This window comes from Narcine bancroftii, chromosome 2 (genome assembly GCF_036971445.1).
Source record: "Narcine bancroftii isolate sNarBan1 chromosome 2, sNarBan1.hap1, whole genome shotgun sequence".
NCBI classification, from domain to species: Eukaryota; Metazoa; Chordata; class Chondrichthyes; order Torpediniformes; family Narcinidae; genus Narcine; species Narcine bancroftii.
This window is the reverse complement of record NC_091470.1, coordinates 146,534,929-146,561,417: the sequence shown is the minus strand read 5'-3', so window position 1 is coordinate 146,561,417 and position 26,489 is coordinate 146,534,929. Positions and strand designations below refer to the sequence as shown.

Sequence of the window (26,489 nt, the reverse complement as noted above, 5' to 3'; positions counted from 1 at the left end):
TATTTGCATCTCTATCAGGACCTCCAGAAATTCTCTCCGGTCAACAAAACACATCTGATGTGAAAGTGATCTTGATGCAAGAGTTGAGCCTAAATTTCCTGTTCGCAACAGCAATTGCATTTCAAAAGTAGATCAATGGCTGGCAAGTGTTTTTGGAGGTCCTGAAATGGAAACAAAGAAACTTTCTTTCTCCTTGCCATCTCTTCTGAGCAACCACCTCCAGTTTCTTTGCCATCACACCGTTTGTTTGAATTTGAGTCTTTGGTCATTTGCAATTTGATAAGTTCCCATGCATTTTCCACAAGGTGAATGGCCTTCCAAGTCAACGTTTGCATGAAGTTCACCAAGACAGATTCCAAATCTGGAAAATCAGAGCTACTTGCCATGATATTGGTCACTTTCTTAAGAAAGCAAGTTAGCAACATGGAGATAAATTCCTGAATGTGGAGTCATCCTGAGGGTGCATCAGAAGATTAAAAATAAATCCATGAACTGACTGTATTGATATACCAGCCAAGGACAGGATTCAAGGAGGCAAGATCACTCCTGATGCAGCGTATTCAAAATCAGAAATAGATTTGTAACATGCATCAACCTTGCAGGAATTTAAAACAGCAGATTAAAAATAAGTAAATCAGCATCACCAACTGCTTCTGAGAATTTGCTGGAACTTCGTAGATTGGGCAGGTCAAAAATAAATGCCCAGGGACAAGCTGTGTGAAATATTATGTCACAGCTACATTCATGTCACATACTCATACAAAAGGCTCCATTTTGAAAACCTGATCAAGATGATAATTCACTTCTGCACCTCTCCTTCCCTTCTACGCCCTCCAACTTTGTACAAGAGTCTAAAACAGTCAATCTCAACCTTTTCTTGGCTCTAGCCCCCTTAGGACTTTGCTGAGTTTATGGGCCCCTTCCCTCTGAAACAGTCGTTTAGTTGGTTTCTTCCATACTACTCTCCTACCCCCAATGTGCCTTGAGGCCCCTGATTAACGATTTCCGTCTGTGCCCCCCCCCCTCAAAATGTGCTGTGGCCCCCATGGGGTCTGCATGGCACCCCATTGAGAATGACTGGTATAAACTGTAAGCATTGCCTGGTTAGTAATCCTGGTATAAATTGGCATCTCTCATTCTCTGCAATTTTCCCAGCCCTCATGAGCCCCTTTGTCAGACTGTCCTGAAGCAGGATGTCGAGCTGAAGTGGTGATGAGTGATTTCCATTCATGAATGCAGCCTGTTCCACTTTGAACTGGCAGCAGCTTGTTTTCTCATTAGATTTCTGCACCTTAGTCTCTTGTAGGTTTTGTGGAGAATTTATTCTTAATCTAGATTTCTATCTGGTGAGTGAATGAGTCTTTCAGAGAGGAATGGTGGCAGGATCAGGCCCCTGCCTTGTGCTCACCTCTTCATTTGAGCTTCATTCTACTCCTTGACCACCATTCTCATCCAAAAAAAGACTTACACTCCATCACTTCCCAACACTGGTAGTGCAGGTGAGAAGCAGCAGCCTAGGAGATGACCCTTTAGGGAAGGTGATCACAGCAAGTCGACCAGAGAGGGGCTCAGCAGCTGAAGAATTCACACAGGCTGTGGAGTCCTGGAGACTTGCTCAATGGGAACCTGGTATTGAAACCAGGATTCGAGAGGGTGCTGAGGGCAAGACAGGCTCCTAAAAAAGCCTCAGGTGCTGAAGGCTTTCTGATTGCATTGGAGGTTTGGATCTAAGCTCAAGTTGCCAATGAATCGAACAAGAGCACTGCAGGTGAATCCACAGACACTCAGTGACTCCGAAGAGAATCCTTATTTGCTTCTCTTGGTCTTAATGCTGGTGATGCCAAGCAATGCTCACGGTGACTCTTTGTATGCCTTACGGCAGACAAAAGTTGAAGTATGTCACGTATGTTACATTTTGTAATATTATGTGACATAAAAGGAACTTTGGATCTTGTAAATCAAGCCTTGGAAATAGCCATCATTCATGGATACCATCGTGTCCACCACTAACAATGAACTAACACCCATGTTGCTCCCCCCTGCTCATCAACCTTTTTGTATGAAACAGTCATGAAACATTATCAAATGCATTCAAAGAAGGTGCCCAATTAAACAAAAGTTCACATCCTGCTCCAGCACTAACAAGTTTTACTGGTGATCTCAAAATTACTTGCGATCCACAGTAATAACAGTTCTCTCAGCCAAGTGCAGAAGAGGCTGTCTCAAATTACAAAGATGATCAAAAAGGCTTATTTCAGTTCATTGATCTATCACATGCCCGCAGAAAAAGTTTATACTTTTCCTTCAGAAAGGTTTTAATCTTCAATCATCTTCATCTGCACCATCTCACAGTAGCCATAAAAGCAAATGATCAACAACTGAAGCAACGCCATTTAAATCTCCCCACCCTCCCACCCACAAATCAGATATTTCGGAGTAAATAAAGGATCAGTAATTCTTTTGGTTTTGCCAACAAAATAACGTCAAACCTCCTGACCACAAAATCATTTTATTGAGACAAAGTGCACTCATCTTTAGGAGTTTGACTGAGGTAATCCCTGACTTCCAGACCTAAAAACACTGCAGTACAGAGGGACGAGAGGTGAGATATGCACACACACGCCAGCAGCGCCTCTTCTTCCTGCGAAGGCTGAAGGAAGTTCATCTCCCACCCTCCATCCTCACTACATTCTACAGAGGACGTTTCAAGAGCAACTGCATCACTGCCTGGTTTGGAACCTGTACCTCCTTGGACTGCAAGACCCTGCAAGGGATAGTGAAGTCAGCGGAAAAGATCATTGGGGGCTCTATTCCACAACACTCGCTGCAGGCAAAAAGGGCAACAAACATTGCGAAGGATTCCACAAGCCCCTCATGTCAACTGTTCTCCCTTCTGGCATCTGGTAGGAGATACTGCAGTAATTCAGGGCCCTTATATCCAGATTGGGCAACAACTTTTTCGCTCCAAAGCCATCGGACTGTTGAACTCCCAGGACATTTGGACTGTTACTGTATACGTCTTAATATATTAATATTTTAATGTGTTTAACTTCTATTTATGTAAATATGCTATGTGGTCCTGGAGAAACACTATCTTGTCTTTACTGTGCGAGCATGGCATGAATGATAAATAAACGTGACTTGACATCCCCCATAATTCAGCCACCAAAGCAAGTCCAGGATGGAGCCTCAGGTCCCACCACCCAAGGACTGGTCACCATTTGATGTGAGATGGCGGTGACACGGAGGCCCTCAGCTCGAAATATATTGTTGGGACTGCAGAAGGTAAGTGCAGCCACGGAGATTGCATTAAGAGGTGAGCACAAGGCAGGGGCCAGATCCTGCTACCATTCCTCAGATAGACTCACTCCCCAGATAGACATCTCGATTAAGAATAAATTCTCCACAAAACCTACAATCCGCAAGTGTTGAAATATTAAGGCTCAGTTTATCTATCTTGTGCCAAAAAGAGGACTTGTTTCAGTTTGGAAAACATTTTGAAACTGTGCATATTTTCATGCCTTTGATTTTCTTTTGAAATAAAAAAAAAACACAGTAGCTTTCTCTAACCTTTATTTGTCACCTTGCAACCCTTCTATCAGCTTCCCCCATCAATATTAGAATGATTTAAAATGTAAACGTGATGTGGGTTCGGACATCAATTCCAAATCAATTGAAACCCCAATGAAAATCGATTCTGTACACATTTTCCTCAATTTTAATTGTAGCACACAGATGATTGTAGTATTTATCTGCTTTCTATTAGTACTGGATTTCATTCCTGTAATTCTAGTGCATCATCCAAGCCTGATCCAAAGATCAATAATTCCTTCTTTTGCAGTGATTGTAACAGTGTGCTGCAAAGACAAATCAATCAACAGGGAGCCAGAGAGACCTACAAGGCAAGAGCATGCAATGCAACCATTCTTTTAATAATCAAAACTGTTTTAACTAAGCTACCAACAGCAATCACAAAAACTCAAATGCAAATCATGAGATGGGAGATGCTGGAGGCTGCAGCAAAAAGCAATCTGCTGGAAAAACACAGCCATTGAACCTCATCAAGGGAAGAAGAGAGAAACAAATAAAAAGCTGCATATACTGGAATCTCAAGTGAACAGTGAGAAGCTGGAGAGACTCAAAGGACCAGGCAGCATCCATGGAGAAAAACAACCAGTCATTATTTTGGGTGCAGTCTGTTCATCAGACCCTTCAGTCTCTCTTTGTTCATCCTTGTAGCATGAATGAGATCTTGCTAGAATTTCATCCTGAAACTTCGATAAATCCTTTCCCCTGCCTCCACAGCTAAACACACCAAGGTCCTCCAGCAGAATGCTTCATGTACCAGTCTGAAGATGCCATTTCAACAATTTCCTCACAAAGAATAAAATGGATTGGCTGCTTCCTTAGCAACTAATTAATACATGTGCTTGATACTGTGGCTTTGATTAGTGGAGGGGAGGGGGGAGGGGGGTTACTTTCCACGCACAATCCATCTATCCTCAAAGAGAATAAAGAGCTGTTAGGTTAGAAGGAAAGATCTGTATTCATTTATTGCCTTTTACCATCTAAAGACAGTGTGTGCACTTGATGTTAACCTGCTTCCTCCATTAATATCTCTGCTGCACCATTTCCTTTGAGAACAAAATAAAAAATTTATCACATCAGACAATTATGGTTACAATGTACTGGCTCCATGGCAATGACTTGTATTTGCAAAGCAAAAATTACTTTGCACTACTTTCAATAAAATATGCAATACCTATTCTTTTTGCATTTCATTGCTACATCACTTAAAGTATATTGCATGGTTCAGGCAAATGAATAAAATGAAGCTTATTAGATAGATCTAACAAAGAGATAACACAGAAATTATTGGCTTCATGTCATTAAATGCAGTTATTTTATACATCACTAGTTCAAGAATATGACATTAAAAATATTTTTTTTCCCACAAAATTGTGATTTGTGAATAAATTTATTTATTCTCCAGCATTATTAGAAAATCCAGCAAGATCCTGGCCAATGTAATCATTCATACAAACACCAGTCATTGGAACTACCAACTCATGTTTGTTGCAGGATGCTATTGAAAAAGCACTTTTTTATATTTTATATTTAAAGTGGTACTCCTTCCTGGAGTAAAACATGAGCCTGCAGAAGCAGTGACTGAAGTAACGATGCAATGCTAGAGAAACTCAGCAGGTCAAACAGCCTACTTTATATAGCAAAAATATATAAAACCATCATTTCGAGCTTGAACCCTTCATCAACGTATGAGCAAAATGTAGGCAGGTGCCTGAATAAAATGGTGGGGATGGTGGGGGGGGGGGGGGGGGAAGGCAGGGAGGGGCAAGGTTAAGGGGTGCAGCACAGGCTCATTGCCAGGAGGCAATAGGTGGATAACCAGCAAACAGGGGTAGGAGGGGATGGCTGTGAATAGAGAGGAAAGGGAGTAGAGAGCTAGAGGAAAGGAAATAGGGAAAGAGACTGAGAACAGGGAGTTGTCTAGCAAAAGCCAAAGGAAATGTTTTCTGATCATTTTGTGGCTACCTTTGGTAAGAGTCTGAAGTACAAAACTCTTGTTCAGGAGCAGTTTTTTTTTACCCCCAATGGTTATCAAGCTCTTGAATCTCCCCTTACTACCCTAATCATCAGCTCCTCCAGAACCACAAAAAGACTTGTCTGCACTATTGAAACACCACTTGCCCTACTCTAATTGTCTTACCTTTTACATTTATTGCCTCTTTCCTTATGATATTTTAAAGTATATTACCGCAGTTATTTTTTTCCAAACAAAGTAGCTGTTTAGCTGCAGCAAGAATTTAGTTGCAGATGTATATTGTACTCTTGTGTATGACAATACACAAAAGTACATGGTTTGACTTCATTGGGGCCCCTCTAGTTCAGCCTGGTTTGCTGTACATGACTTGTTAAACCAATTCTATGGTCTCAAGGGCAAAGAGAAGCCAATTCAAAAGAATTGCACATTTTAGCAAATTTTGTGCCGATAAATCTGTAGTGACTACAAAGCAAAAAAAAGCCAGGGTAGCAATTCTAATCCTTGGTATTGTTCCATTCTACAGAGATTTAAGCAGGAATGTGTAATTTACTCCACACCTGAGCAAGTTTCTCATTGAACCTAAGGAGTCATTTTCCCTCAAAGTTTGAATTAATTTTGAACAAAAATTGAGAAGGTGCACTTTGAAGTCACTTTTACAAAATATCCAGCCTTTGAGTTTAAACTTTCCCTTGCATAGCCACTGATCTAGGCTGTGCCAAACACCAGCTGCTCTTCTCTGGAGTGTCCCCAAGCTCCGTACATACGAACAGTAATGGAAACAAAACATTTGTGTCCAACGGCAACCAAATGTCGCTAATTATGGGTTGGTTTCTTGTCCTATTTGAGAGCACTGAATGGTTTAATAGGATACCAGTGAAAACACCACATCCAGCAAGGCTGGAATGCCCTGAACACTCCATGAACTGAAGGAGTGCCAATCAAGTCGAACCACAGGGCATTGCTCAAAGAATCAGAAAAATATTTCAGCTCAAACACTTTGGTAACATGGACTGGTTTTGGGAAAATAAAAGGTACAACTACTTGAGCAAAGGTGTCTTGCAACAAACAGAGTTAATCATGTTAGCTGAGATTTTAAAATTGGGTTTTCATCAGAACCCAATATCTAGCTTTACTAAACATAATTAGCACCAATTTTGGGGAATATACAAAGAGCAGAATTTTACTTCAACTTGGGTATCAAGTTCAGCACAGACAGCTTGAAAAAAGGCTCAGGCCTGCAACATCAGTTAAATATCCTCACCTCCTCTCGACGCTGAGAGATCTGTTTAATTTATTTACAGCAGATGAAGATGATTCCAGACATTTAAATCTGTGCCGCCCAATTAGTGCAAATCAACATATAACCCCATACGTTTTTGACGGGTGGGAGGGTTACCAGACCATCCAGGGTTCCTTGAAAGAAGGACTCAGGCCTGAAATGTCAGTAATGTATCTATACCTCCTAGGGGCACTGCAAAACTACTGAGTCCCTCCACCATTTGTGTGTTTTTACTACATTCGCAGCATCTTCACACTTTCATGTTTCAAAATCGACACAGACATGGGGAGAACTTGCAAACTCCTAACAGACAACACCGGATTTGAACCGGGGTCACTGGCGCTGTAGGTGTTGCGCTAACCGCTACACTATTCGCACCACCCTAACCTGCTGAGTTTCTCCAGTGCTTTTGTGTTTTTACACAGGCTTAAGGACTTTTCCCTGTGCTGCACTGTCCTATGCAATTCTAATTGACCCCATGAGCATCATCAAGGACAATCTGGCCTTGCAGTTCAAATGTTCTGGCTTCATTTCCACAAAGGAGTGGATAAGCCTACAAGTACTCGAACTAATAGGGATAAAGTTAAAAATGTGAGCTCCAATTGCAGAACAGCAGCTGGGGAATTTGATTTCAAGTAATTAATAAATGTGGAATTAAAAAGCTAGCAACTGAAATGGTAACCACAAAACTGGCAGATGTCATAAAAATTCAGCTGGTAACACATGTTTCTGATCTCTCCCCAATCTAGACAATGGGTTTATAGTCACATGATTGATTCAACTGGCCTTGTCAGCTACTCTGTACAGAGACAATTAGGAATGGGAACAAAATACTGAGCAGGCCAGGAACACATCCACCAGATAGAAAAGAAACATCCAGTCATGAATTTTCACACACTCCTCTCCCACCAAGAGAAGGCATACACCAACAACTTAAAGACAGTTTCTTCTCTGAGCTCCAGAATGAACCCCATAACACTCTTCTTGTGCTCCCCTTGCTTGGTGCTAACCGACTTTCCTTCTCAGTTGGTATCCCGTACCTTTCTCAGTCTGTGCTATGTATTTTGTGACAAATAAACTTGAAGTTAAAAACTTACAACTTTGGACAGTAGAGTTAGCATAGAGGTTAGCCCAATGTTATTACTGCGCCAGTGACCTGGATTTAAATCCATTGTTTCCTGTGAGGAGATTATCTGTTCTCTCTGCATCTGCATGGGTTTCTTTCGGGTGCTCCAGTTTCCTCCCACCCTTCATTTGGGTGCAATTGGGTAGCACAGGCTCATGGGCTGAAGGGCCTGTGACTGTGCTGCATGTCTAAATTTGAATTTAAAAAACACACACGTAACATTCTTGAGTTAAAACCAGGGTAGGGTATAAAGTCTGAATGTCACTGAAGACGATTAGAAGCTGGATGAAGGACCAGCAGAATGCCAAAACCAGTGTAGAAACACGAACAGATGAATAACTTCTACTCTTGCATATTACACACACCAATTATTTTTAACCTTCCCTAAAGTATATTGCTGGAAGTAAAACTAACAGCTTGATATCTTCGTTTGTCCCAGAGGAAATTGCACGTTTGGCAACCTAATTAAAGTAAATTCCCGATCAATCTGCCAAAGTTCACCACCCTAAAATTTCTGTTGGCACAAATAACCTGTAATTGAGTCGACAACAGCCAACTACAGTGTTAATTTGTTGCTATTAAATAAAAATCTCAATAAAACGGAAAAAGATTCAAAGACTTGGACCTATTTCACTTTCTTATCCCCTCAGCCCTTCTGCTCTTTCTCTTGAACCACATCTTCAAAAGATTCCAATACCATCACCACTCCCTGGCTGCCCCTCCAACTAAACAACACCAAAGTAACTGCTCGATGGGCCACTGCCCTCAAATCCACTCCAGTTCATTGCAAGAGCAATTCAGCCCCCCTCCCCATAAATGCACAAATTCTTTCCTTTTCAACACTTAGTTCAACACCACAATTGAAGCAGCCTTCATAAGCCAACTCCAGAAGAGCATTAAGCTCTTCCCACTCTCCGAGTAAAAATATTTTTCCTCAAACCAGTTTTAGTTCTTCTGTCAATCACCTTCATTTGGTGCCTTTGAGTTCTTTACCCTTGCATCCAGTTTTCCTGAACTACTCTCATTAGACATTTCAAAGTCCCCTGTTCCAATCAGAGCCACATCATCTTCTTCACACCTAGGTAACTGAAGTCTCTCATCCCTAGAATCATTCCGAGGTCTTGTCACCTTTCATGAAGCATCGTGCCCAGAAGTCTGCTTGCTGACTCTGCTAAAGTCAGGATGTATTGAAGCCCAGAAGCCTCTCAAACTGATTCCATCATTCAGTCCAGTAAAATTACAAAACAGTGAACCAAGACATGACTAATTTTATTCTCGAGAGATCTCCAGTCCAAGCAGAATATGTATACTCCAGAGCACCTTTTTTAACTAACTAAACCATCTTCAGACTCGCTGCTTTACAATCTCAGAATAACCAACCAGTCATGCATTACAACTCTGATGAGATATACCTTGGTTGAGACAGTACAATTAAGGCATTATATCATTCAGCCTTTCAATCAACTGCCTCGGTGTAAAAGCCAAGAGCCATATGACATTGCCATAAAGCCGCAAAATCTATCTTTCTCTTTGACAATATTAATTGGAAAGCTTCTTTCTGACTTAAATGCATTTGGCTATCTTTAGTACATTTTTAAATTGCACTCAGAAAGGTTGTGAATCAAGTGACCAACAGTTTAAATAATTCCAGTCCACCATCCTAAATTGGAGGAAAAAAAAATCACCTCCAACCTGATGGCATTAACTTTAATCTCTCCAGATTCCATTAGGGCCCTCACCCATCCCTTATCCCTGTCTCCTTTCCTCCAGGTCCCCACCAATCCCCTCCCTCCCTTCTCCTCCATTCAGAGAGCTATCCCTCCCTCTCTGATCACCTCAGCTTTTTTCTCTTCTGGCCATATACCAATAGGATCTCTTGCCTGTTGGCCTGTACACCCGCCCAGCCCCTTCTTTCCTCCTCTCTCCCCCCCCCCCCCACCCCCGCCCATCTTTTTATTTAAGCGGCTGCCTGGTTTTGCTCATCATACCTTGATGGAGAGCTCAGGCCCAAAACATTGATTATAATCCCTTTGCTTCCAAAAAACGTTGCGTGGCCTCCCAAGTTTATCCAGCACTTTTGAAAACTGCACAATTAATTTCAGCTTTCCCTTTCCAACTTCCAGCAACAAATCCACGATGCAGAACATCAAGTATCTTCTTAAACCGAAAGTCTACTCAGCAAGTGGTAAATAACAACCAAGGGAGATTGCAAATCATTTAATCAATACAGTATAACATTGAAAAGCAAGCTCTGTTCTCTCCTCAACTCCACTGACATCAGAGCGCACATATAACAGTTTATGACATGGAAACAGGCCATCTTGGCCCTTCAAGTCCACGCTGCTTCACTCAAACAACTCCGCTAGATCCCCCTGCCTATTCTCCGCCCATAACCCTCCAACCCCCTCCTATCCATGTATATATCCAGCCTCCTCTTAAATGAAAGAATTGACTCTGCCTCAACTATTTCCTCCGGAAGATTATTCCACTCAGACACCACTCTCTGAGTGAAGAAGCATCCTCTAATGTTTCTCCTAAAATTTTGCCCCCTTACCCTCAACTCGTGTCCTCTTGTTTCAACCTGGGTCAGTTATGGTTCTCTTTCGCTGCCTGAAACAATCATGAGAGGTAAACTGCAAGGGTCAACTGTGAACATTACAAATCAGATGTAACAAATGTCAATAAACAAACTCCATCTCTAGTAGTTTTGACTGGAAATTCTCTCATCTCCCAGTTCCATGCTGTTCTTTTAATGGAGCAAGTAATCATGTGAAAGCTTGTATATTACAAAGGAAACACACATGAAATCCACAAAACCTAGTTGAATTAGTTTAACCTAATTGGAATTCTCAAATTTGAATATAATACTCATGACAATAAATTCAGATTCTGACTATTAGTAACTAGAGCAAAAATTTAAATACAAAGGAAAAATTAGCACCAACAGTGCGAAAGAAGAAACCCTATTGCTCTTGGGTTACAGGGGAAGGAGACCAAAGAGAGAAAAAACATCAATAATAGAATACAGCACAAAAGTTCCAGTACCTTCAAATCTTTTCTTAAAAATCATCCCTGACAATGCATTTGCATTGTTAGCTGCACCAGTCTGCATCTTGTGCAGTAAAGCAGTCAGCTACAACTATGTACAGAGACTGGGCCTCTTTTTCATTCACTTGTAATAATGATTTTACTCACGTCACACATCTGCCTTAATAGAATCTTTTAAATATTCCCACTCAATACAAAAATATTTTCCCTAATCCTAAGCATTATAATTTTAAGCATTAAAATCTTTATTTGGATAAGCTATGTCAATGGACAAGGCAAATCTAGTCCCTCCTCCACCAGCCCACCCAGCCAGCACACAATTAAACATAGCAAAAGCACATGCTGAAGACAAGCTAAACACTCTCCCCTTTCTTGATCTATCTCCATCTCGGGAGACAAGCTTTCCACCGACACATTTTACAAATGTCTGCAGATTTTCGTGTTTTACACAATTAAAACATGCTTGGAATACTTGATCAGCACACAACGACACAGGAAATGCCCTGAGTGCACATACAGGGAGGTACACACATGCACGAACACACACGCAAATTATTCTAGATAGCATTAATGACCAAATTACTCAGCGTGATGCGTGACAGTAAAAACCGATTTTAAATTGCACATATTAATCTAGTTGAACAAGATGTCTGCGGACGCTGGGGTTCCAGTGCAATACACAAATGTGCTGGAGAAACTCGCAGGTCACACATCTATGGAAGTAAAGGTTAACCAACGTTTCAGGCCTGAGCCCTTCAAGGTACGAGTCTAGGACAAGTTGTGGAGGCTCAAGTGGTCTGGCAAAATACATTCCCAACAACAAATATTGTAAAATAAATTTCAGGTGCATACAATATTTACACAGTTAAAAGTCACATTGATGACTGTAAAAATGTTACTACTGTAAAAGAGCAATATCAAGGGAGAAAAGGCAATTCAATAACCAGAGCATTCCTTTGGACATGCATTTAAGTGGATGATAGCATTTCAGCTACTGAAATATGACTCGCCAGGATATAGAAAGTTATTTTTAAACACAACCACAGCACATGTTCCTTCTCCTGATTTCAACACCAGAAAACAATTAATCACCATCTCTGATGTCAATGCGATTGCTCTGGAGTTGAACTAATTCACTCCAAATGCTGCATCTGATTGTACCCTCATTCAATCTTGTATCACATTGTCAAAAATTAAACATGAATGCTACTTTAATAGCTTGGAAGTTCAACTAAATTCATCATGGATTTTATTCAGAATTAAAATCTAACGACATTTTTTAATAAGGGTTATCGGATTGCCATTGTAGGAGACATGTTAAAGAGAAAAGTGCACATTACAAATCTGCAGTGGGGTTCATGTTTCACAAAAGACAACCTGATGCCTTGTGACTGTCTCTGCAGTAAGCCACAGTCAAAGTCAATGAATCTGCGTGCCGCAGTGGGAACGAAGGGAAGCTGAGCAGAGAGGGAGAGGCATATGGCTTCACTTACTGGTAGAACTGCCTTGCATCTGGATGATGCATTTGGATTCTTTGCTGATCTCCCGGGAGTTGAAGGGTCTAACACGGACCGCCACTTTCACTGATGCCCCAGACATTTTGTTTTCTCTCTCTCACACACACAGTGACCAAACCCTGCAAAAGATTGCAATGGTACTTCAGTTAGCCAAGCGACTGACTCGCTCTCAACACAGTCACAGACACCCACCAGCACCGATGACACGGTGCTTTGATCACTTTCCCAGCTGTTACATATGGCTGCGGACCAGCACAATGCAGTGGGGCTTTAACAACCCACCCTCAAGAGCAGCCCATGCATCCAAAGCACATTCAGAATCCAATTCATTACCACACTTAATGCATAGAGGTAGGTCCTGCCATTAGCATGTACAGCACCACTGCCTCACACCAACTATCTACGTCCCCTCTAATATTTTACCTATTACAAAAATAAAAGTTGCTTTTTACAGTCACATAATAGCAATTTATAATTTGATCTGATTGGCTGGAAGACAGTTTTTTTTACATTTAACTATGAGCACACGCCCTTTAACTGCAATGAAACACAAAACAAATCAGTTTCAGACTCCTGCGCATACAACCCCTTCATCTACCCTGTGCAGTTACATCTCCGCCAGGCCCCCCAGCTCAGAATCAAATTTAAACCAGCTTACTGCTCCAAAATGCAATAAGAGGAGCTTGCCTTTAACGGGGGAGGGGGGAAACGACGACACTAACTATTCAAGTTTTCCTCGCTGGAGAATAACTCATTGGAAAAAAAACATGACCCAATGTAAAGAAAGTTTGAAAAACAGATAACCTCTGGAGAAATGAGTTCCACAGTGTGATCCCACCTTTCGAGTGCAGATGAGTTGGGGACAGCCATGAGGCAAAAAGACCATGTGGAAACTCACCTCCTTACACACCAACCTTCCATCCAACCATCTCCTCCCCAAACTCAACTAACCTCCAGTATTCCCACCTTCCCAAGTCATTCAAGCCCAGTGATCCAATATCTTCCAGACATCCAACCCATTCCCCCCCGCACACATCAACCCACCCCCATTCATTCCAAGCTGCACCTCCAATTCTATCAGTGTCCCACGCATATCACCGCCCTCCCAGACCCTCCTGCCCCTCCCCATCTTCTCCCTCCATCCCACCCTCCCCCTTTCCCTCCCTCCTCCCCACCCCTTTCCCCAACCCTACCCACCCTCCGCCTACCCCCTCTCCCTTCCTACGCCCCACCCCTCCCACCCCTCCCACCCACCTCCGTCCTCCCCTCCCCAACACCCTTCCTCCCTCATCCATCCCCAACCCCGGCTCCGACCTTGCCGGGAAGGCGAGCGGCTGATGGAGCGGACGGACCCGCGCTGCGACGCGGCGGCGGAGGTTAGAGCCGGCGGCGGGCGGACACAAGTGCAGCCGAGGTGCCAGCGCGCTCCAAGCCCATGACAGAGCCGGGCTCCCGGCGGCGTCAGCCTCGAGCCAGGCGAATTCGGGCCGCCACGGAGCGGGGACCCAAGAAGCAGATTGTCCAAGTGGAGAGCGGCGATCAGTCACAACGCCGGCCCGGCCGCCTCTCCCGGGGCATTACGTCAGCCTCCCTGTGATTGACGGAACCGCCTCCCTGTGGGAACGGCAGCTGTCGCCATCGGGTCGCCGTGGCCAATAGGAGGCGTTGGAGGCGGGGCATCGGCCTGGCCATGACGTAACGATGCGGGGCTGTCAGCGGCAAAGTGTTCGCTGCCTCCCCCTCGCGGCAGGAGGCCGCGGGCGGGCGGTCGGCTTGGGACGGAGTGCAGAGGGGAGCCGCAATGTTCGACGTGAGACCATTGATAAATCCATTTTAAAATGCAAGAGATGAACAATCCCGCTCCAAGGTAGGAATTTAGCAGGAAAATAAAAACCAAATTAAAACTGGAGCTCCAACAGCTATTGAAGAAAAGATTTGCATTTGTATAGCGCCTCTTTCATCTTTCGCTTCATTCCCAACTCATCTCATGATTGAATGGCAGGGCATAGTTGATGGGCTCAATGCTGCTCCTTGGTCTTGTATCTCTAAAATATGGTAGTGTAGAATACCACAAGTGGTGGTTCTACCTGGTATGGTCTGCTGGAAAAAAGAAGCTCAGGGTTGTATCTGATGTCATGTATGCCCTCTGACAATAAATCTGACAATCTTGCTTAATTTAAAAAACTTAGACCTACATCATGGTGACAGACCATTTCGGCCCACGAGTCCGTGCCACCCAATTCACCCGCATCCTCGGTACTTTCGAGGAATCTGGAGCCCCCCGCCCCCACCCCGGGAAAACCCAGGCAGACAGGGAGAACGTACAAACTCCTTACAGGCAGTGTGGGATTCAAACACCTGTCCCAATTGCTGTAAAGGCGTTGCGCTGACCACGACGCCAACCGTGCCACCCTATTTTTGTATTTTGCACAGGGCAACTGCGAAACGAAGTCCTGTAACATATATTTTGGTGATTTCCAGAGGGAGAAATGCTGGCCAGAAGTTTTCAGAAAAACTTGCATCGCTTCAAAATAGTACCATGTTTTTATTCATCTGCTGAAGTGTTTAATGCTGTATCTTATGTAGGAGAACAAAGTTTAAAATGTCCACACCTCGTGCCTCGAAACAGTAAGGCTCCAGACGCCATTGGACCCATAATTTTCAAACTCACCAATGGCCAGGAAAGTACACCAGCACCTCTGCTTCCTCAGAAGGCTGGAGATTCTTGGCATGTCACCTGTATCCCTAAACAATTTTGGCAGATGATTGATTGAAATGAAAACACAATACTGGAAAAAACCCAGCAGGTCAAACAATGTTCTTCATAGAGCAAAGATACATATCCAATGTTTTGGGCTTGAGCCCTTCATCAAGGTGTGACCAAAATGTAGACAGGCACCCGAACATTCCAATGGACCATGAAAAGAGTCTTATCAGGGAGTATCACTGCACAGTGCAGGAACTGTTCCATGCCAAATTACAAGAGACTGCAGATGGCTGTGAATGTTGCTCATCATCGTACAGTCCCCCATCTATTAACTCCATCTATAACTCTCACTGCCTTGGAAAACCAGCCAACATATGAAAAGACTCATCCCTCCCTGGCCACACTTCCTCCCCCTAGTCAGGAAGATCACACACCACCAGATCAGACACTGTCATCAGTCTATTGAATGAACCTTACAGCAGTAAAGCTATTTTGCCTTTACTCCGTACGAACATTTCTTCTTCTGTAACCCTGCATTTCTGAACTGTGTCTTAGAACTTAAAGGGTTTCCTTGCCTGATCCCAACTTACAAGTTTCTTAACTTTTTTTAAATTTAGAGATACAGCACAGTATCAAGCCACTCAAATACCTTGGTCAAAAATTAGAGGTGTGATATTGTTGTCAAATAGACTGGATGATTAACATTTCCCAATTATTGGTTTTGCTTCAGTTGCGAAACCCCCTGGGGTGTGCAGTTTGATGATTTATCACTGGCAGAAACACTTGTTTACCTGGTTATGAAGAGTCATGCAAATCTAATTTTGATTGACTTTTTCTAAAGTCCAGATTAAATAAAAGGGAAATAGTTCTAACTGACTGCATGGTTAAATTATGTTTATTTTATCTTCCGGATTCTGCATGGTAATCTCACTTGAGTGTGAATCATTGTGTGCATTGCAAGATTTGCAAACAAACAAGTTTCAGCTCTTTACTGAAAATATCCACAATCATTTAGTCCATCATCCACATTTCTTTAAATAGAGTCAAAGGTCAATCAGCAATTACAAAATGGAGGATATGGACCAAATGGGATTAGCCCAGAATGTCAATGTGGATATTGGGCTGAAGGGCCTCTTCTATGCTGTATGACTGATTATTACACAAGGACATCATCAGGGGCAGGAGTAGACCATTGGGATAGTTGCACTCTCAGATTGGATCTTGTAACTCAGAACCATTTTATTGCTCTATCTCCTTGATGTCTAGAAAATTGACTAACTGGCAGAACCTCTTAAAAAAAACCACTCCCCATTCTTCCTTGCTTCCCTATCCCTCCACCCCTTCCCTCTCCATTCACAGAGGCATGCCCCTCCCCCTGCTTACTGCTCTGCCCTCCCTCCCTTATCCACCTATTACCTCCTTCCTGTGAGATTGTGCTCCTGCCCCCCCCCCCTCCTCCACCACCACTTTGTTTTAGGTGCCAGCCTACATTTTGTAATTCCAAATCCCTTTTAAATGTTGTAATTATGCTTGTCTTTTAACACTTGCTTTGACAGCTCCTCCCATACCCCCCTCTGTGGGAAAACTTGCCTTTTTTTCCACTAATCCTTTCCCTTCTCACCCAAAACATATACCCTCTCATTTTTTACTCCTCCCCTCTTTTAATGGATCTTCGGAGTACTTGGGCGCCTGGCAACATTTTGCTCATTCGTTGAAGGGCTCAAGCCCGAAACATTGATTATGTATCTTTAACTTTGCTGAGTTTCTCCAGCAGTATGCTTTTAACTGCAGAAGTTGTTAAGGAATGCACCTGACATGCCAAAAATCCTCATATTATCAATGCCCCTCATGATTTTATAAATCTCTTTAGGATCATCCCTCTCTGCTTTCGATGCTCCAAAGACAAAAATCCCCATCCAACCTCTTCTTGCAACTTAAACAGTTGCATCCCAGTAACATCCTTCTGTTTCTTCTCTGCACCCTTTTTAGTGAATTGCATCCTTCCTATAGCATGGTGACCAGAACTATGCACAGTACTCCTACTGTGGTCAAACCAATGTCTTGTTCAGTTGTAATATGATGTCTCAACTCTGGTGGGTGCTCAGTGTTTCAGCCAATGAAGACAAGCACTTTCAGGAAACTATGTACTTGTACCCCTACATCTCTCTTGTTCTACAACACAAAGTTGAAACCTCGTGATACAGCTGTAAAAGGAGTTGGCAGATTTCAGATTTATTATCAGAATGCAAACATGACATCACGTACAACCCTAAGATTGTTTTTCCTGTGGGTGAGGCAGAATTACCACTTATTGGTATTGCAAAAAAAAAATTACTCAATGCAATTTGCAATGCAAATAAAGAAATGTAAACAAACTGAATGTGCAATACAGAAAGAAAAAAAAATCAGTAAAGTACCAAAGTAAGAGTCCTAAAATTGGTCCCTGATTGAGTTTGTTGTTGTTAAGGGGTCTGATGGTGGAGGGGTAACAGCTGTTCCTGAACCTGATGGTGTGAGTCTTGCACCACCTATACCTTTACCCTGCTGGTAGCAACAAGAACAGAGCGTGTGCCGGGTGGTGTGGAGCCTTGATGATTGCTGCTGCTCTCTGAGGGCACTGTTCCCTGTAAATGTTCGTGATGGTAGAGAAGGTTTTGCCTGTGACGTCCTGGGTTATGTCTGTTACCTTTTGCAGGGATTTACACAGGGTTAAATCATACCAGACCATGATGCAACTGGGCAGCACACCACCATACATCTACAGAAATTTGTCAGGATTTCCGATGTCATTCCAAACCTCCACAAACTCCTGAGGAAGGAGAGGAGCTGACATGCTTTCTTCATGAGGCCATTAGTGTGTTGGGACCAAGAAAGATCCTCTGAGATAATGACTCCCGAGAACTTAAATTTGCTCACCCTCTCATCGTCCAGTAATCACTGGATCTAACATCTCTGATTTTCCTTTCCTGAAGTCATCCAGCAATTTGAAAGATACCAAAAAGTTGGAAGAGGAGATTCACCAGAATGTTCTGGGACTAGAGGGCTTGAGGGGTTGGATAAGTTGGGTCTTTATTTCCTTGAGCATAGAATTCTGAGGGGTGACCTTAAAAGGTTTATAAAGTCAAGAGAGACTCTATATTTTTCTTAGGGTAGAGAATTCTGGAACAACAGAACATGGGTTCAAGGCGAGAAGAAAGAGATTTAAGAGCAACCCGAGAAGCAACTTTTTCTGCTCAGTCAGTGGTCCATATCTGAAACAAGCTGCCAGAGAAAACTTCAGAAGCAGTTGCAACTTTGAGATTCAGAAGACATTTGGACAGATACATGGAGAGGAAATGGGCCAAGTGCAGGCAAAAGGGAATGCCACTTGCCAACTCAGTTAACATGGACAGGTTGGCCTGCTTCATGCTGCAGAATTGACACCCCAAAGGCCCTGCCATTCGCTATGTCCTGCCCTGATTTAACTTCCCAAAATGCTTCACATTGCACTTAACTCAGATAATTCTGTAAGACCATAAAATATAGGACAGTGGTTCTCCATCTATTTTTCCCACTCACATACCACCTTAAGTAATCCCATACACTATGGCATCCGATGACATATAGTAGGTGCTCTATGGTTAGTAAGGGATTAAAGTGGTATGTGAGTGGAAAAAAAGGTGGAGAACCACTGATACATGAGCAGAAATTGGCCATCGAGTCCAGAGTCCACTCTGCCATTTAATCATGAGCTGATCCCAAACCGCACTCCCCTGCCTTCTCCCCATAACCTTTAATATGATATTCATCCGCCATTTCTTTGCCCTCTTTCCCCATTAGTCTGGATTTTCAATATCCACCAATTTTGGTGTTATTTGCAAACTTATAATCTTATCCAAATTGTTAAAAATGTGGCTGTCAATTTAAAGCTGCTTTAACTCCATTGAAATTCAAACTGAAAATAAAAATGCATCCCAGCACAATTTTGACAATACAGTCATTTAAAAAATCACTAATGCAGACATGAATTGCGATAATTTATAATAATAAATATACTTTTCACTTTAAACAAAACTCTCTTGATAAAGGGTACCTAATTTAAGAATTGAATGACTTGATTAGGATTGTAACTAATTAACACTCAACATGGAAAGGCACATGCAGATGTCCAGTCTGGAGTCCCATTCAACATTCCAACCCTTGGAGAATCCTGTGAATCTCAAATATGGACATTTGCCATCTTCCAGTGACAAGTGGGATTATAGAAAACACATATGCTGCACTATTACAAGATGGATTCACTTTCACTCATATTTCTGGTTGTTACAGAACAAAGGCAAAATGTGTTTAGTAGGGAAATCCAAGGGATTATTCTGACGTTACTTGATTTCCCTGACATACCTAATTCCTCTCACTTCCTAAATTCTCAGTATTGAAACATAATTTAAAATGGGATTTGAAAAGAAAACTAAAGGAATGCAAAAATACATTAAACACATGCCTTGAATTGTAACTGGTGTGGGTCTGAAATGCCTGCTTTGGAAGAATGCAAGTCAATAAGACAGCTGCACAAATAATGTTAACACAAGAGGTAGCAGATCAGGGGTGTGGTTCAATAGTGCATTAATAATGTTACTGGACCATTAATCTGAACGTGGATCATTCATCCCACCGTGGCAACTGGGAAATTTAAATGGAAATACAGTAAAACCACTGGGATCCAGCACTATAAGAATTGATAGAAGCCGGACTAGTTTATATTCCAATTGCTTGAGACTTATTCTTACAATGCCTAACATAAACCTGCATTAAGAATAAACAGTTTAAAAGATAGAAGTCCAAATTACTATACTGGACTGTACTTGCACTGAACAAACTTCACTTACATGGCTATATAAATCTTAAAGCATTTTACTTTATTTTCAGTCACATTCTTTGAAAACATTTAACTGTTGCTGCATTTGGAGGTTCCTCTCCCTCCACAGAGCTGCCCGAAATATGAATAAAAACATTATAGATAATCAAACCTGTCCCCCAAGTTGACAGAGAAAGCCTCTGACCAAGACATCACTTACTAAGAAGGGATAAGGAAATATTTTAAGAGAGTCACCCCAACGGTCAGCGGCATCAACCAGCTTGTCATCATGGACGATACCATTATATTCAAACATAATTTTATTCAAACAGCTGCTATGACCAAAGCTTTCCGATGGCTAAATATTTGCTCCCATCTTCACCAAAGGTTTGTGTGTTACTTCAGAGAACATTTACAATTTTAAACTTGTCTATTTTTTTTTAAACCAATTATTTTATTCTTATTCATTTCAATTTTTTAAGTTTATTTTCCTCAATTTTGCTGGTTACTGAGGCTGCCAGTTACTTGAATTCCGGAAACCAGGGGTTTCACTGCACTAAGTAAACCTGGAATTTCCTGATCTATTTTATTTTCATTTTTGATAGACAGCATGGAAACAAACCCTTCCAGCCCATGAGCCCGTGCCAACCAAATACACCGATTAACCTACAACCCCTGTATGTTTCGAAAGGTAGGAGGAAACCAGAGCATCTGGAAGAAACCCACGCAGACACGAGGAGACTGCTTTCATTCACGTATTGTGTGTGTGTGTGTGTGTGTGTGTGTGTGTGTGTGTGTGTGTGTGTGTGTGTGTGTCAGGTAACAATAAACTTGACTTCGAACCTGGGTCACTGGAGCTGTCATGGCATTACAGTAACCGATACGCTAAACATGCTGCCCAAATATATTCAATGACAGATTCCACAGCCCCATCCGTGGCTGTGAATTTCAACAATTTCCCCCCACACACCCAAACAATAAAATTTCTTATTTCAGTCCTAACTCACCAACTGCTAATCCTGACATTATCCTGTAGCTTCAGACCCTTTATTCCAATTAAAATCAACTGTATCACAGGAACTAAGCTATAGTGAGGTGATAACAAAGACAAAATAATATTAAACTATATGCTGTATACTTTCACGGAACCCAGTGTGACGTTTATTGAACAAATGAAACTGGTCTCCAGGCTCAATGTTGAAAGTAAAAACACAATGCTGGAGAAACTCAGCAGGTCAAACAGTGTACTTTAATATACCAAAGATAAAGATACAACCAACATTTCAGGCTTGAGCTCTTCGAGCAAAATGTGGACAGGCACCCCGGTTCAGATACCTTGATGAAGGGATCAAGCCCGAAAAGTTGATTATGTATCTTTACTATATAAAGGACAGTTTGACCTGCTGAGTTTCTCCATAATTGTCTATTTACTTCAATCACAGTGTCTGCAGACTCTCGTGTTTTACTGCCAACTTACATAAATCTAAGTTTAAAACCTTACCAACCTATTATCTCCTATCTGTGGGCCTGTGCCCCTCGCCCACCCGTCCCCCACCACCATTTTATTCAGGTACATGCCTACATTTTGTCATACCTTGATGAAGGGCTCAAGCCCAAAATGTTGATTATTTATCTTTGCTTTATAAAGTACCCTGTTTGACCTGCTAAGTTTCTCCAGCATTGAGTTTTGACTTCAGTCATGGTGTCTGAGACTTTCATGTTTTACCACACAATGTTTAAAGCATTGATTTCAACTTTGATCACGTTGGAAACCACAAGGGTGACACACATTTCATGGTCTAAAACTGTGATCATATTTCACTGACAGCCTGCATTTCTCCTCAACATTGTTTTACAAATGGACTGTGACAATATCTGGACAGGTGGCTCAAGTCTTTCAACTCATTGAAATTAGAATCACCAACACTGGTATTGACTGTCAAAGGCTACTTCAAGTTCATACCTTGTCAGCCACTTCAAACTCAGAGTTCAGATACGATTCAGTCAAGTCAAGCTTATTGTTATCTGATTTCACAAGTACAACCCAATGAAACACTGTTCTCTCTGATCCTCTGTTTAAAACATGCAGACACACAACCAAACATAACTCACATACAGACTATAATATGCAGGACAAGTATTAATAGATAGTTTCATAAATATGAGAGTCGGATGGTTAGCGTGAGCTGTTCCTTTTCATTGTCATATTATTGTAATGTAATAATTTACCCCCTCCATAAATCTTCGTCCGCGAAGCCAAGCCAAAAGAAGAATAAAACAGAAATATAATATTACACAAAATTCCCCTCCGTCCAGCTTAAAATCAGCTTTAGGCCGGCTCTCACATAGTTACTGAAAGACAAAATGTAGCAAAGGGAGCAGGAAGAGTGGAGAGCAACTGAGAATCCAAGGTTTACTGATGGAGAGGATTCTGAATGGTGTTGCACAGCCAGTCGAGTTTAGCCAGCAAAGATTTAATTACACTCCTGATTTATTTGAGCTTGCCAAACAGCACATCGTGTTTTACCTTGTTTATTTTTAGATATGGCTTAATCAAAATTAAATTTCTAAATATGCAAAAGCTTGATTAACAAACATAATTCAAAATCTGGGAAGATTAACATCAGAAACATACGCATGTCTGTGTCTTCCTCCCAAAGGTGGCAGTGCGCAGCTAATTCATAGATGGATCATAGGCTCTCATCCTACTGCTGCTGATGTGCCTGTGGTGAGTCACTTGTTCTTATAACATTACATAAAATGACGTCTTTCACCAATGTAAGACAGGAGCTGTTCCAGTACAACAACGGCATAGGGAAAAATCATCTGAAAGGAAGAGAATCACATTTGGAGTGAAGGTGCATCTCGGAATAATGTGGAAAGTCTTCAATGTAAACTGGTATAAATGATCACAATGCAAGATGTCGTCTCTTTATGTGCAAAGGTTTACAAATTATCAAAGTGCGAACGCTGGAGGATGCTGAATCCTTCCAAGAAGCCCCACTCAAGTTAGAATGGTGTAACCAGGCAACAGAAAGGCGACTATTGATTGTTAGCTCGTGCACTAGAAAAATAGATGGTACAGCTGGTGTGATCAGCAGTGGTCAGATGGCCATCTGTGAAACCAGAGTAAGCTGGCGAGAAGATGGGGCTCAAGGGGAACAGAGAAGGAAGAATGAGAGGGGAAAATCGAGGAAAGGAAATCACAGGAAATAGGATGGAATTCAGGGGATCAGGGCAAGGGAGAGGAGCAGAGAGCAGGGTGTGGCAAGTGAAACACTGAAGTCTGGAGATTGTCATAAAAGGACAGAAATGCTGGAGGAACTCAGCAGGCCCTGCCGGACCCATAGGATCCATATTTATTGTCAGAGGACATGCATGACATCACATACCACCCTGAGATTCTTTCCTGTGGGCTTCAGAATTACCACCTATTGGTCATGCAAAAAACTGAAAAAAAAACTGAACACAGCACATACATGTAAAAAATTAAAGAGCTGTGAACTTAACGAATGATCGTGGGATACAGAGAGAATTTTAAAGTGCACAAGGAAAAGTGCTTAAATGAGTCCCTGATTGAGTTTGTTTTTGAGGAGCGCAATAGATCTGTGTTAATATTTACATTAATGTTAAGCTAGATTTCATATAAAATGTCTCAGTAAGGTAAGTTATTGAGTTAAATGTATTTCTAGTGAGGGAATGGTGGGCTGGATACAGGGTCACCCGCAGGTCAGCACATTTACAGATACACCATTGAACTCTTGTTCATTTTCGGGATTGATGTGTTTTGGAAAGAGCTAATGGAACTAAAGTGGATTTTAACTGATTCAAGGACAATTGAATGTTTGTGTTATTAAAACTTGAAGTATTTAATTACTCAATAAGAACTGCTGAAGGAGGCGATCCATTTTAAACAAACACAGGTTTTGCTTGTGGTCATTAGACATTGTAAAACCATTTAATGCTTTTGGACTAAGAAGAGGTCAGATATTTTTATACATGTAAGTGGTTTGGAAATAAACTGTGGTGATGTCACGTCACATGATATCAGAGAACTATTTACTGAAGGCAGAGGGACATTTTGAATGAGAAGACTGAAGAGAGTGAAGAAACATGACCTCTTGGAAAGACAGGATTGTGGCAGTAATCTCCAGAAAGAGAGGGAGATGCTATTCTGTGATGTATCATCCTTATCACAGGAGATACACAAGTGGCTTTTAAATAGGGAAGACTACTTCTGCTCTTTTAAGGAAAAAGAAGCAGCCTCTTTTGTGCTCAGAATAATATCTATCTGGAAGACAGCTCATCAAGAGACTTGTGAGTTTAAAGAGATCTGAAAATATGTTTAAAAGTGGTTCATAATTACTTCTGAAATGCGATTTATCTGGAAGACAGCTCATCAAGAGACTTGTGAGTTTAAAGAGATCTGAAAATATGTTTAAAAGTGCTTCATAATTACTTCTGAAATGCGATTTAAAAGGATCCCGAAGCCATCAAGATGTTTGAACCTGGAATTTAAAATTGACTTTTTCAGAATCAAGCTTAAACTGTAATGGAATTTAACATACACACACACATTTACATTTGCGCCAAGTGGGATTAAGTTTAGAGTTTGAGACAAGTAAGAAATGTTAAGTTATTAATAGTTTTTTAAAAACTTATTTTGAATTTACCATTGTTTAGTGAATTTTCCGTTGTTGTTCCTTTGTTCGTATTAATAAGATTTTATTAGTTTGTAAAAGGAGTCTGATGGTGAAGGGGTAGCAGCTGTTCCTGAACCTGGTGGTGTGAGTCTTCTGGCACCTACACCTCTTTCCTGATAGAAGCAGCAAGAACAGAGCATGTGCTGGGTGGTGCGGGTCCTTGATAATTGCTGCTGCTGCTCTCCAGCAGATGTTCTCGATAGTGGAGAGTGTTTTGCCTGTGATGTCCTGGGCTGTGTCCAGCACCTTTTGGAGGGCTTTATGCTCAGGGGTATTGGTGTCCAGATACCCTCACCAGACCATGATGCCCTTCGTGATGAATAAAAAGCAGACAGGCACCTAAATTAAAAGAAAGGTCAAGAGGAGGAGTACCAACTAATCGACAAAAGGAGTTAATTGGATATGATGGAGGACAGGAGAGAGGAAAGGTGAGAATTGATTGGAAGAGGAAGGGGTTTTTGGCTCTGCAAAAGGAGTCAGGGGAAAGGGGGAAAGGAGAGAGTGCGAGGAGACAGAGAAAGATGGGGTACCCAGACAGAATATGAGGTGCTGGTCCTGCAGTTTGTCACAGTCTGGCAGTATACAAGACCATTGACAGACATTTCAGCAAGGAAACTGGGCAGGGCATTGAAATGGGTGGCCAGTGGGAGATCCACACAAGATCAGATTTGACTGCACCCATATCTATGGGTTTTATGAGTGCAGCAGAGCTCAATCTCCAATCGTTTTGGACAGCACCTGGCTATGCTCATCAGGTTTGGAGAATTCGTGCACAGCAGTATTCCACACAGGCATGGAGAAGCCACGTTGGTCCCATGGGAATGGCCGAGGAAAGGGAGGCCTTACTCAGTGCACAATAAAAGGAGCACTCCAATTCTTACATTTAAATCAACTTAACTTTGGTGGATATATTTGCAAAATAAAAACAAATCTGCAAAGGGACCAAAAATAAACAGTTAATTTCAAAAAGAAAAATTGAGTCATAGGTTTTTTTTGGAATGCTGGGGTTCCATGCATCTGATAAGCATGTCAGATGCAATACTTTGTTTGAATGGATTTTGCAGGATTTATTCATTGTTCTCAGATCATAATGTTATCCTCATTAACTGCAGCTAAATTATTTATCTGTCTCAGCAGGTGCAAATCCATGGATACAACAGGAACAAAAAAAATCAAATCAAAAATGAGGAAAGCATCAGAAAACCAGGTCAGGCAGCAGTGGGAGAGAGACAAGCAGAGTTGCCTTTGGGAGTTGAGGATTCGTCATCAGAAATGGGAAAAGTTCAATTGTGTTAAATTGTGGGTTGAAGGGAAAACATGCATCTTAAGCCTATTTATCACTGGCATCTTGTCCCAGGAATTGACAGCCAATTTACTGGTTGAGGGTTCAGTGGGAAAGCGAATCAATTGGCATGTAGGCGTCATCAGATGGTGGGAATCATATTACCTAGGTGTCGAATAACACCTGCGTGCCGATTAGCTCAGTGTGAAAGTGACAGAGTATCCTGGGATAAAGTAGTGACACATTGAGGACATTTTGCATGAGTGTAGGAACGTGAAGGAAACAAAAGATTAAAAAGGTATAAACTTCACTAACCTATATATACACCTTTATAAATGTCTAAAGCACCATGGGAAAGTCACAGGAGAGAGCGGTGGCAGATCTACCCTCCCAGAATTAGGTAAGGCTGAGAAACCTCTCCATGAGTACC

At 41.8% G+C, this 26,489-nt stretch overlaps 1 protein-coding gene and 1 long non-coding RNA gene across 15 annotated transcripts in view; one reads left to right on the top strand and one right to left on the bottom strand.

The window, feature by feature from the left end:
* Positions 1 to 14,140, bottom strand: part of kif1b (kinesin family member 1B) — a 222,730-nt gene extending 208,590 nt beyond the window's left edge. For 5 of the 14 annotated variants that reach the window (XM_069918469.1, XM_069918473.1, XM_069918474.1 and 2 more), the window contains exons 1-2: positions 13,848 to 14,129; positions 12,510 to 12,652 (exon numbers count right to left, since the gene is read on the bottom strand). In XM_069918469.1, the coding sequence (XP_069774570.1) occupies positions 12,510 to 12,615 (106 nt within the window). In that variant the 5' untranslated portion in view covers positions 12,616 to 12,652; positions 13,848 to 14,129. Of the gene's footprint in view, positions 1 to 12,509; positions 12,653 to 13,847 lie in introns of those variants that run through there. The other 9 variants (XM_069918462.1, XM_069918463.1, XM_069918464.1 and 6 more) reach the window with 6 other exon arrangements.
* LOC138754337 (uncharacterized) lies at positions 13,814 to 26,180 on the top strand. Its single transcript, XR_011351672.1, has 3 exons — positions 13,814 to 14,400; positions 22,735 to 22,802; positions 25,912 to 26,180. It is a non-coding gene; the product is annotated as an uncharacterized lncRNA (long non-coding RNA).
* Positions 26,181 to 26,489: the final 309 nt, after the last annotated feature.